Below are 12,059 nucleotides of genomic sequence, written 5' to 3'. Positions count from 1 at the left end.
GTGTGATGTCACAGTAATAAACTGCCAAGTCATTCTGTGTTATCTTAATTTGCCCTTTGGGCACAAGACTATAAACATGACATGTATATAGTGCTACACTTTCGCAGCTTGCTTCTTTATCCATCCACGACCAAGGATTGCCCTAAGGTTATTCATTCAGAAGGTGGATGTGCATTGAGCAGTCTTACTGATGGCCTATTATAATAGAAACACATCAACACTATCCCCAGAACAGTGAGGAGTCAGGCCTTGCCTTGGTCCTAAACTAGTTGTCTAATCCTGTCATAAAAGCCCCATTACGTTCCAATGCATCACATACAAAATGTAGTTATAGTAATGAGCTATTCGTAACATAATATTCTGAGCCTAACAAATGCAAGCAATCAATAAATCCAATGTCCACAAATCATGTTTTGACTGTAGTTTAATTTATTAAAAAGACCAGGGTGCAAATATTTTTTTTAAATGTAAAAAGAGAAACATAATTTAAGCATTTTTAATACAAAACAATAAACTATTCCAGTCCCTCTTGACATCTAAGACACGGACAAAAAATACTTTGTTATCCCGGATTTTTTTTAAATCAAGTATTACACAATGTAGGTACAAAATTAAAATGTATACCATTTACATTTTTGTACATAATATAGCAAAATCTTCCAACTCTTAAGAGAAAATACAACTATTGTTGTACATGAAATGCCACCACAAAGGAAAACTGTTCGCAATCTTTAGAATACGTGATGGATTTTAAAGACAATTCTTTACCTAAAAATAAAAAAATACTACTCATAAAAACACAATGACAAGCTGCTGCAGCAATCACTGGAGTAGTAAAAAGATCGATGCACTGCCATGTCAAAGAAACAATATATACTCTGATATCTTAAACTCTGTACTAAATTAAATTATACAAGTAGAAAAAGACCAAGTAACCCCATTTAGTGCAAAGTCATACAAATCTGCCATGTCCTAACACATGTAAAACACTAAGAGGACAGAAACATTTAAAAAAAAAAAATTATCCATGTTAATGGAGTATTTTTTTTGTATTTCAAACATAGTACAAAAATATATTTTGTGCTCGGTTGACAAAAAAAACAACTATGCATGTTGAATTTAAGTAATCAAGCTTGGACGTGTTCGTGTTCGTACAACAAACCTTTAGTAAAAAAATAAAAAAAATTCAATGGGGCAGAGAAAAAGCACCCGTGGACACATGCTGCTTCCCTAACTAGATAGAAAGCTCCTCAAGAGGTTCCTTGAAAGTCCAGTTCTTCGTAATGCTTCCCTTCAAGCTACCGTCGTCATTAAGGAATAACATGTTCAAGTCCTAGTGTCAGGTTTAGTTAGCCATGACCGACTGGAATTGCTGCTTGGAATACTGCATGTTGCTGAGGTTGAAGTTCAGCCCATCATTGAGGGTCTTGTCGTTGAGATCTCCGTAGGCTGCAAACACGTCAAAGGCATCGTTGTACTGCAGCGGGCTGAGGCTGAGAGAGCCCTCGCTGGGGAACACGCCACCGGAGCTCCCCTGACCCTGGAGGCTGGGGAACACGCCACCGGAGCTCCCCTGACCCTGGAGGCTGGGGAACACGCCACCGGAGCTCCCCTGACCCTGGAGGCTGGGGAACACGCCACCGGAGCTCCCCTGACCCTGGAGGCTGGGGAACACGCCACCGGAGCTCCCCTGACCCTGGAGGCTGGGGAACACGCCACCGGAGCTCCCCTGACCCTGGAGGCTGGGGAACACGCCACCGGAGCTCCCCTGACCCTGGAGGCTGGGGAACACAAACTCCTTAGCATTAGGAGAGAGTGCAGAGGAATTCTGCTGCTGGCCCAGGCCGTACAGAGAGTACATAGAGGTGGAAACGGCTTTCTGCTTCATTAGGGTGTTCACATTCAGCCCCAGGTCATTGGTTGGGGAGGTGCGGGCCACCTTGTTGCCGTTACCATTGTTGTTGTTGCGGCCGGAGATCTTCATCTTGGTGGAGCCAAACTTGGTGGCGGCAAAGGTGGCGGTGGTAAAGGTTATTGGATAGGTGGAGCGCGGCATGAACGAGGGGCTAATGGCCGCAGATTGCCCGAAAGGGGGTGAAGGAGAGCTGGACTCAGAAGAGGTCCCAATAGAGTCACTGATGGGCATGAAGACCTGGGCCTCTGGGTTGAAGCTGTTCTTGATCTCCTTGTCCAACTCGGACCCGTTGTTCTCATTGTTATCATCCACATACAGCACCTTGACCGGCCCCTTCTCGCCAAGCTGGTAGGACACCTCGAAGGGGTCAATCCACACACTTAGGTCCTGAGGGAGATTATCCCGGACATCGTCCAAGTCCAGGCCGCTCTCCTTGGCTGCCTGCTCCACCACAGGGTCCACCTTCTCCCCTACGTGGAGGCACCTGTACCCAGAGCCCTTGTATGGCTTATCCGTGTACCAGTGGCCATCGTACTTCTTCTTCAGCTGCCTCTCGAGCTCCTCCCCGAAGATGTTCACACGCCGTCTGGGGAGTTTGTTGTACAAGTAGGAAATAATAAAGTTAAGTGCTACTTGGATTTCAAGCTGCATAGCTGCTTCCCGGTTATGACGTGGGTATTCCTGAGCGTTGCAGTGATAAGCAGTTTGGGCCAAACAGAGGGACAGAGTAAGTGGTAGTTGCTGAAACGATATCCTTCCGTCCACAGGATAAGGTTCCTAAGCCTGGAAGAAGAGGAGAGATAAATTAACAAAAACACAATAACAATGCTATATGGCTAATTATAAACCGGGTAGTTAGGGTCCTGGATGCTGACTGGCTGAAAAAGCATTTCAGCCGTGTAAATATCAGACAATATACCACAGGTATGATGCAAAACTACCTGTTTACTGTTATATATATGGCCATATTCCACAAACCCCTGAGGTGACTTATTGCTATTATACGGTAACCAGGGGTTTGTGGAATATGGCCAATATACCATGGCTAAGGACTGTATACAGGCTTTCTGATTCATGCATAGGCGTGGTGTAAATGGCCATATACCACACCCACTTGGGTCATTATTGCTAAACCTACCATCCCATAGTACAAGAAAACTGTACGTTCATATAAGTAATATGATCAATGTATGCACGCATGACAACGCCAAGTCGCTTTGGATAAAAGCATCTGCTAAATAGAATATATCATCATTATATTAAATAATCTGTTTAACTCACCGTTGTAAAGATGTTGGCTTCATAAACCTGATTGCATTTACAGTAGAGTACTAAATGTGCTCTGCCATTCCCTTCCCAGTACAGTGCATTGCATTGCCGTGTCCACCAGACAGGGTGTACAATATCACTAGCTATAAGTAAGGCCTAAACATACGGACTCAGATCCCTGGCAGTCTTCTAGTATTTGTGACAGATAAAATCATAGTTGACCTCTGGACAGTGGTGGCTCAGCGCGTTTTTAACACAATTAAAGTAACAATGTAATTAGCCAATGATCCGAGACATTGTAACCTCACCTGGTATAGAATATTTCTTGCGCGATGACACAAACACGTCCCTAATTCATTTGATATGATGAGATGACAGAATCACGTGGTCTTAGTGAAGGTAACAGAAGAAACCGTGTCCGTGAATCACCACCGGCTAGAGAATCATGTATTGTTAGAGAGCAGCTGGTGAGCCGATCTAGCAAAGACTTCAACCCTTGTTGTTACATAATCCTCATTGAATTTATATTCACGGTCAGAGATGTCCTACTCTTTTAGAAATGACGCTTACCATTACCATTAGCTAGCTAGAGATAGATTGATCATCTCACACATATACATATACATATATATATATATATATATATATCAAACGTCCAATCCCAAATCCTACAGCTTGCCATCAGTCAGTAACATAGCCAACGTTAGATAGTTACGCACCAAAGGGGTTTGAAGGAAATGTAGTATTGTAAACAAGCAGCTATTGCTTACCGTTACGGTATAGACTTTAACCTGTTAAATTACAATCTAATTTACATCTAATTTAACAGGTTAAGACTGTTGAATGTGCTCCTATCCTTCACCGTCATTCAATGACCACCGAGCTAACAAAAATTACGTCCGGTTGTTAGCTCAAAAAAAAAATAGTTTTGATTTAAACTTTCTAGCTAGATATTCCCATCGTCAGCTATATGAACTAGCTAGCTAACGTTATAAAAACCAACCCAAAACACGGAACAAAGCGGTTATATCATAAGTTAGCTCGTCTCTAGGGATTTGAACAACAATATATAACTTAACAAGTAGTTACCTCGCTAACGACTTGTAATTGAAATAGCTAATAAAAAGAGAATTAAAACTTACATGTAAGTAGCCAACGTTACAGTTACATGGAAATTCACAGTAGGTCGTTGCACTGCTTCGACGACGAATGACTTAACGACAGTTAGCTACTGTAGCGAACAAAAATAACGTTAACTAAAAAACCTATTTGACAACTAAATGGAGACGGTTAGCTAATTCCTTGTTGAACAAAATTGTCCTGCTGCTGTATGACTATATATTATTCCGGTTATGTTATGCGGGTGACAATTTCTATTTCGTCTGAAAGTTTATTATTTTATTTTTACAACTGCGCTTTAAAGTTCGGATTCTCTCGTTTATATATAGAGATAGTACTCCGCCACGGACACACAAAAAAAGGCGGTGATGAGGTGCTCAGAGGTCGAGCCTAAATAACGGTTTTCCATTGGCCAAACTCGGCCTTCGTCATTCGTGAACTACTTCATCTTGCATTCCGATTGGCTGTTTAGCAAGTCAGTCAATAGCAAGGGTTTTATTTACGGTAGTGGTTAGCGTTTCATGTGTATTGGGACCACAAGTATCATAATGTTGAAGGTTGTTGGAGATAGCTACTGAACATTAATGTATGTACTTTGACAGTAGTAAATAAATTCCACTCAATTTCATAGCAAAGAAACGGACACTTAAAACCAGTGCGATATAGTGTCTCAAATATATGAGATAATGATTTGTTATAGTTATTCTGATTATGCCCAAAGATTATGCCAGTGTGATTATTTCGGAAATGCAATGATCATTGTGAGACGACGTGCAAAAAAGATTGTGGAGAGGGAAAAGTAGTGCATAGGCAGTTTGGCGGAAGGACACACGTCACCGGGTAGGGTTGTGCTCTGTTCCGTTAGGTCCTTGGGACATTGGCTGTACAGTCTGTACAGTTTGCGAATTTTGTTTTGATATGCTTTAGCTTGAAGTTACAGGGTTATTCTGACCTCGCTCTCCTAAACATTAGGAATTACAAGAGATAAATTGACAAATTGAAATGAATGGACATTAGAGTTAAAAGGTTATGCATATTGGGTCCTTGCTTAAAAAATAGAATATTACGTGTAAGTGTTACGTTTTATAGTAGGCTAAAGTTCCCTAGGTTACGGGTTCCTATGAAGAAACTTTTAGGTCATGGTCTGTGGGACCGTGTGAGTGACTGGTTTTGTTACACAATGGTCAAGCTCTTTCTGTTTGTGTCCTAGTACAGCAACTGTGTAAAGCTCAAAGACATTTTTTTGTATTACTTTTACTGTTGAAAGCCAGTATAAATATACTAAAGTGTACACTATAAGGTAAAACGAAATCAGTTTTGAGCAAAATAGGGCTTTTTTTGACACAACTGCAAACTTCAAGGTGTAGGGCATTCAAAGAGTTGGTCTCATGGGAATTTGTGATGTCATCGGCCTCCCCCCTTGCTTGAGGAACCATAGAGGAGCGTGAGAGAACAAAAGAGGAACATGGATCAGAGCACGTGGTCCGTCCAGTTCAAGTGTTCAGCAGTCTGATAGGTCGTAGATAGAAACTTTTTCCTCTGAGCCTGTTCATATCAGACCTCATGCTCCGATACCGTCTGCATGACAATAAGGGAGAGAACATGCCTGGGGTGTGTGGGGTCCTTGATGATACCGTGCGACTTTCTCAGACACTGTTCGAGTAGATGTCCTGGATGTGTTGGAGCACGGTCCCAGTGATGTACGGGGTCATCTTCACCACCCGCTGGAGGGCCTTACGATCGTGGATGTAGCAAAGCCCGTACCAGGCCGTGATGCAACTGGTCAGGACGCTCTCGATGGTACATCGGTAGTATTTGGAGAGGACCCGGGGCGGCATGCCAAATTTGTTCAGCCGCCTTAGAAAGTAGAGACGCTGTTGCGCCCTCTTGACCAGAGTGGTGGTGTTGTTGGTCCTCTGTGATGTCCTGTGATGTCCTCTGGTCCTCTGTGATGTCCTGTGATGTCCTCTGGTCCTCTGTGATGTCCTCTGGTCCTCTGTGATGTCCTGTGATGTCCTGTGATGTCCTTTGGTCCTCTGTGATGTCATGTGATGTCCTCTGGTCCTCTGTGATGTCCTGTGATGTCCTCTGGTCCTCTGTGATGTGGACGCCAAGAAATTTAAAACTGCTGACTCTCTCTACTGCAGTACCGTTGATGTGGATTGGGTCATGTGCCCTCCTCTGCTTCCTGAAGTCATGATACCACAATGCCAGTTCACTTACCTTCTCCCTATAATAGTTTTTTCAAAAATTAATTACAGTTGAAAATGTTCAAAAAGTTCAAATCCAAATTCCATCATTAATTTCAAATTTCAAATAATAAACCATTTAAAAAATAAGTAATCAATTCAAATTAAGCAAACCAAAAGGTCATCCAATCAAACTTTTTTTTAAGAAACAAAAGCAATCAATCAATCTGTCAGTCAATTCAGTCAGTCAGTCCACAAAGTACAGTATGTGTCATTGTGTTGGGGGAGGGGACGTGGTGGGGATTGTGCTGGCAGTTGCTGAAAAGCGGTGACAGTTGTGGTTGGTCGGTGCTGTGTCTGGGACCAGGAAAACCTGGGTTGGTTCTGGTGTTAGGGCCGGGACTGGAAGTCATGCTGGGACCGGGACTGGAGGTCAAGTGTTTGTTTTGGGTCTGGTGCTGGGGACCGGGGGGGAAAAACTGGAACCGGGAACCTGAAACCGGAACTGGGGCTGTTACAGGTGTTGAGTTGGGATCTGGGTCTGTAGAGGGGAGGAAGGACAACCTGAGGATCAAGCAGACACACAAGGGAGCCCTAGACCCAGAGGTCAATATTGGTACTTCCCTGTTGTCTGCTTGCTCCAGGTGAAGGTGTGATCTTTGGTCCCTCCTCCGTGCCTCTTCTGGTGTTCTGGTGCTGGGTCTGGACCTGGATCAGCAAAGTGGAGGAAGGACGACCTGAGGAGCAGACAAACACACCTGGAAGCACAAGACCTGGAGGTCAGTGATGGTACTCTCCTGTGGCCTGCTCGCTCCAGGCGTAGGTCTAGAGCTTTGGTCCTTCCTCCGTGCCTTCTGGTGTGGTGATGAATGGTTCCTGCTTCTGGTCTGGTTCTGTGAGAGGGATACGAGTAGGGGGAAGAGATGGAGAGGGAGCAGGGGTGTGGGGGTGGTGGAGGGCATCTATAGATGGATTATCTAGTGGGGAGGCCACCTTGAACACCCATCTGGGGAAAACCTTTCTGTTCGGGTCATGATGATGGGTTATTGGGGCAGATTTCAGGTCTGATTGATTCATTGCATATTTGGATGAGGGCCTCTAGCAGGTCATTTGTGTTGAATGGTTATTGGCTGTTCACAGGTCTTGACGTGCCTCTCCATTGACTGTCTATTGAAACCTTGTACTATCTTGGTGATGGAATGGGGGATGCTGGGAGGGGTGAAGGTGGTTCAGAGGGGTCTGGACTGAGGCTGGATGGCATCAGGGTTTGGGTTCTGGGGTGGTCTTCTGGTCTGGTCTTGTCCGTTTGGAAATGTTAGTTCAGTTTGGGTCGTCATCGTCATCTAAGAACTGGAGTTGTGTAAGCTCTCTCAAAACCGGCGCCCATTTGAACAGGGGTTTGGAGGGGGTGGAGGTGGTAAGCAAAGGATTTGTTGGGGGTGCAAAGGTGGAGGGGCTGGCGTGGGGCGGTGGGGTTGTTTCTGAGACATCTTGGGTTGTGCCTGTAGAACGGTCTGTGTCTTTGATGTTATTGTCTGGTGGAGAGGGTGGAGGGGGTTGGGATTTGGGTTAGTGGCCTTGGCTCTTGCCCTGCCGGCGTAGGAACTGGGGCAGGTTCTGAAGAAATGGCCCCCTTTCCCACACAGGTTGCAGGGGCATGTGGAGGTACAGTCTGAGGTGGAATGGTTGTCTATACATACCTTGCAGATGATGGCTGTGCAGGAAATGGCCAGATGGCCCAGTTGTTTGAAGTTTCTGCACAGTTTGGGCATGCAGTAGTGTTTGTTTTAAATGTTATTTACCTTTATTTAACTAGACAAGTCAGAACTTCCAGCGGGACACCTGGCGACAACCTCCGGTGAAATTGGAGGGCACGCAATTCAAATAAATAATCATAAAAATTATGGATATTAAACATTTCGGTTGTTTTTTCTTTGTTTTTTTCTTTGGATTTTCTCCTACCATATCAATTGTGTTATTGTCTTATACATTAATTTAACATTTCTGCAAACTTCAACGTGTTTTCTATCCAATAGTACCAATTATATGCATATCCTGGCTTCTGGGCCTGAGTAACAGGCAGTTTACTTTGGGCACGCTAGTCAGGCGGAAATTGAGAAAAAGGTAGAAGTCAATTGAACAATTTCTTATTTACAATGACTGCCTACCAAAAGGCAAAAGGCCTCCTGCGGGGACGGAGGCTGGGATTAAAAATTAAGTTAAATTATAGGACAAAACACACAACACGACAAGAGACACCACAACACTACATAAAGAGAGACCTAAGACAAAACATAGCACGGTAGCAACACAACATGGCAGCAGCACAAAACATGGTACAAGCATTATTGGGCACAGAGGGCAAGAAGGTAGAGACAACAATACATCACACAAAGCAGCCACAACTGTCAGTAAGAGTGTCCATGATTGAGTCGTTGAATGAAGAGATTGAGATATTTTGTGTGTTTGTTGCAGCTCGTTCCAGTCGATAGCTGCAGCAAACTGGAAAGAGGAGAAACCCGGGGATGTGTGTGCTTTGAGGACCTTTAACAGAATGTGACTGGCAGAACGGGTGTTGTATGTGGAGGATGAGGGCTGCAGTAGGTATCTCAGATAGGGGGGAGTGAGGCCTAAGAGGGTTTTATAAATAAGCATCATCCAATCAGCCTTGCGACGGGTATACAGAGAGTTTACAGAGGAGTATAGAGTGCAGTGATGTGTCCTATAAGGAGCATTGGTGGCAAATCTGATGGCCAAATGGTAAAGAACATCTAGCTGATCGAGAGCACCCTTACCTGACGATGTATAAATTACATCTCTGTAATCTAGCATGGGTAGGATGGTCATCTGAATTAGGTTTTTTTTCGGCAGCTGGGATGAAAGAGGAGCGATTACGATAGAGGAAACCAAGTCTAGATTTAACCTTAGCCTGCAGCTTTGATATGTGCCGAGAGAAGGACAGTGTACCGTCTAGCCCAACTCCCAAGTACTTGTATGAGGTGACTACCTCAAGCTCTAAACCCTCAGAGGTAGTAATCACACCGGTGGGGAGAGGGGCATTCTTCTTACCAAACTACATGACCTTTGTTTTGGAGATATTCAGAACAAGGTTAAGGGCAGAGAAAGCTTGTAGTAGTGGACGGACCCTCTGTTGTTTCCCAGTGCTGGGGAGGTGTTGGACTCCGCCCACTCCGGTTAGGCCCAGTCTTAACATTACTAGCCATATTCGTGCCCCAGTCCAGACGTTGTCTTCGTCCAGGACACTACTAGCCGCTGACTTCAGGGTGGCGAACCTGCTTAACCAAACTTGTATGTCGTACTGTACTGTAACTACCTTTAATTACCTCCGTAAATGGGGTCTATGCTCGGAGTTTGCTAAACAGGGCTGAATCTTAGCAGTTTCTGAATTTGAACCCAAACTTTTCTAGTAACTGGGGGTTCTTGAAACTGGCTACGAATGATTGCTGTGGCCTTGGGGGTTACACCAGGCAGTTCAAGTCAGATGGCACAAATCCCTCCCTATAGGCTGACTCATTGTTGTTGTTTATCAGGCTTACAACCGTGGTGTCGTCTGCAAACTTTATGCTGGAGTTGCTGTCGTGCAAAGCCATGCAGTCGTGGGTGAACAGGGAGTACAGAAGAGGGCTGACGACACACCCTTGGGGGTGCCCTGTGTTAAGAGCCTGTGTGGAGGAGAAGTTGTTGCCAATACTCACAGCCTGTGGTCTGCCGGTCAGGATGTCCAGGATCCAGTTACAGAGGATGGTGTCCAGACCCCGGGCTCTGAGCTTTGTGTCCAGACCCAGGGCTCTGAGCTTGGTGTCCAGACCCAGGGCTCTGAGCTTGGTGTCCAGACCCAGGGCTCTGAGCTTGGTGTCCAGACCCAGGGCTCTGAGCTTGGTGTCCAGACCCAGGGCTCTGAGCTTGGTGTCCAGACCCAGGGCTCTGAGCTTGGTGTCCAGACCCAGGGCTCTGAGCTTGGTGTCGAGCTTGGAGGAAACTATAGTGTTGAATGCTGAACTGTAGTCAATGAACAGCATTCTCACATCCGTGTTTCTCATGTCCAGATGTGTTACAGCCATGTGATTAGCAATGGAAATGGCATCTTCCATGGATCTATTGGAGCGGTATGCAAATTAGAGTGGATCCAGTGTGCCTGGCATGCTGGCCTTGATGTAGGCCATGATCAGCCTCTCAAAGCACTTCATGATGACCGAGGTGATCGTGACTGGGTGAATGTCATACCTGGACCATGTTTTGAGATCTCTCTCTCCCTCCCTCCTAGTCCTTAAGATGTTTGACATCACAGCCCTCTCTTACATAACATGAACTCTGGAGCACAACAAACACAAAACCGTATTAATTAACTATACAGCTAGGGCAATGGGGGTTCAGAGGAGGGGAACAGATTTGAGACAGAATATTATATCCTGCCCTGAATACCCAGGCAAAAGGAGACAGTATGTTTTATAAATGATTGATTTGTTCAGTCTGAAATATTGTCCAACTCAGGGGATGGATGTTAATGCAGTGCATTATGGGAAACCCGTAATGCAGTGATGCAATACAATATTAGAATTGATTATAGTATGATTGACATTCATTTATAGAAGAGTGTCTGTTTTTCAGCTACATGTTTTTCTGCAGCCTCAGGCAACCCTCCCTCCCTCCTTCCCTCTCCCTCCCTCCCTCCCTCCCTCCCTCCCTCCCTCCCTCCCTCCCCCTCCCTCCCTCCCTCCCCCTCCTTCTCTCCCTTTCTCCCTCTCTCCCCTCCCTCCCTCTCCTCCCTCCCTCCCTCCCTCCCACTCCTTCTCTCTCCCTCCCTCCCTCTCTCCCTCTCCCTCTCCCTTTCCCTCCTTCCTTCTCTCTCCCTCCCTCCTTCTCTCTCCCTCCCTCCCTCTCTCCAGATTGGGCCTCTGTAGGGGTGAGAGATGAGTCCCAGCAGGGAGGATCCTGTGTGATGGAGCCATAAAAACACTACAGAAGCCATTGGACACAAACCAAGACATGGCTGCATTCAGGTTGAGAGTTAACCAAATCAAGCAATCTGTATGCTATGAATTACAGTATATAACATATACTAGTAAGCAGACGCTGTCATCCAAAGCTATTTACAGTCACGTGTTTGTAACACTATAGCTTCCGTCTGTCACGCCTTGGTCTTAGTATGTTGTGTTTTCTTGAATTATTTGTTCAGGCCAGGGTGTGACATGGGGTTATTGTATTGTCGTATTGGTGTTTTTGTAGGCATTGGGATTGTGGTTGATTAGGGGTGTGTCTAGCATAGGCTTGGCTTCCTGAGGCGGTTCTCAATCAGAGTCAGGTGATTCTCGTTGTCTCTGATTGGGAACCATATTTAGGTAGCCTGGGTTTCACTGTGTATTTCGTGGGTGATTGTTCCTGTCTCTGTGTAGTTGTTCACCAGACAGGCTGTATAGGTTTTCACGTTCCGTTTGTTGTTTTGTATTTGTATAGTTATTTCATGTATTCGCTATTCGTCATTAAAGAACATGAGTAACCACCACGCTGCATTTTGGTCCGACTCTCCTTCAACAGACGAACGCCGT

General features: G+C 45.1%; 1 protein-coding gene across 4 annotated transcripts; it reads right to left on the bottom strand.

The window, feature by feature from the left end:
- Positions 1-411: 411 nt before the first annotated feature.
- On the bottom strand, positions 412-4,623 carry LOC124048085 (protein Tob1-like). Of its 4 annotated transcripts, none has more exons than XM_046368504.1 (3): positions 4,327-4,623; positions 1,774-2,698; positions 412-1,734 (listed from the first exon to the last, which is right to left on the bottom strand). In XM_046368504.1, the coding sequence occupies exons 2-3, from the start codon at positions 2,564-2,566 to the stop codon at positions 1,346-1,348; spliced, it is 1,182 nt and encodes a 393-aa protein (XP_046224460.1). In that variant the 5' UTR covers positions 2,567-2,698; positions 4,327-4,623; the 3' UTR covers positions 412-1,345. The 4 variants fall into 4 exon arrangements, with proteins under 4 accessions (XP_046224460.1, XP_046224458.1, XP_046224456.1 ...); XM_046368502.1 differs by adding an exon at positions 3,197-3,619 and having other exon boundaries at positions 412-2,698; positions 4,327-4,622; XM_046368500.1 differs by having other exon boundaries at positions 412-2,698; positions 4,327-4,622.
- Between the last annotated feature and the right edge of the window lie 7,436 nt (positions 4,624-12,059).

This window comes from Oncorhynchus gorbuscha, linkage group LG11, assembly GCF_021184085.1.
Source record: "Oncorhynchus gorbuscha isolate QuinsamMale2020 ecotype Even-year linkage group LG11, OgorEven_v1.0, whole genome shotgun sequence".
Classification (NCBI taxonomy): Eukaryota; Metazoa; Chordata; class Actinopteri; order Salmoniformes; family Salmonidae; genus Oncorhynchus; species Oncorhynchus gorbuscha.
The sequence above is the reverse complement of the archived record's forward strand: the minus strand, read 5'-3'. Positions and strand labels throughout refer to the sequence as shown.

Bases quoted from the DNA above. Each gene is read 5' to 3' on its own strand.
- LOC124048085 (XM_046368502.1), bottom strand. From the start codon at position 2,566: ATGCAGCTTGAAATCCAAGTAGCACTTAACTTTATTATTTCCTACTTG.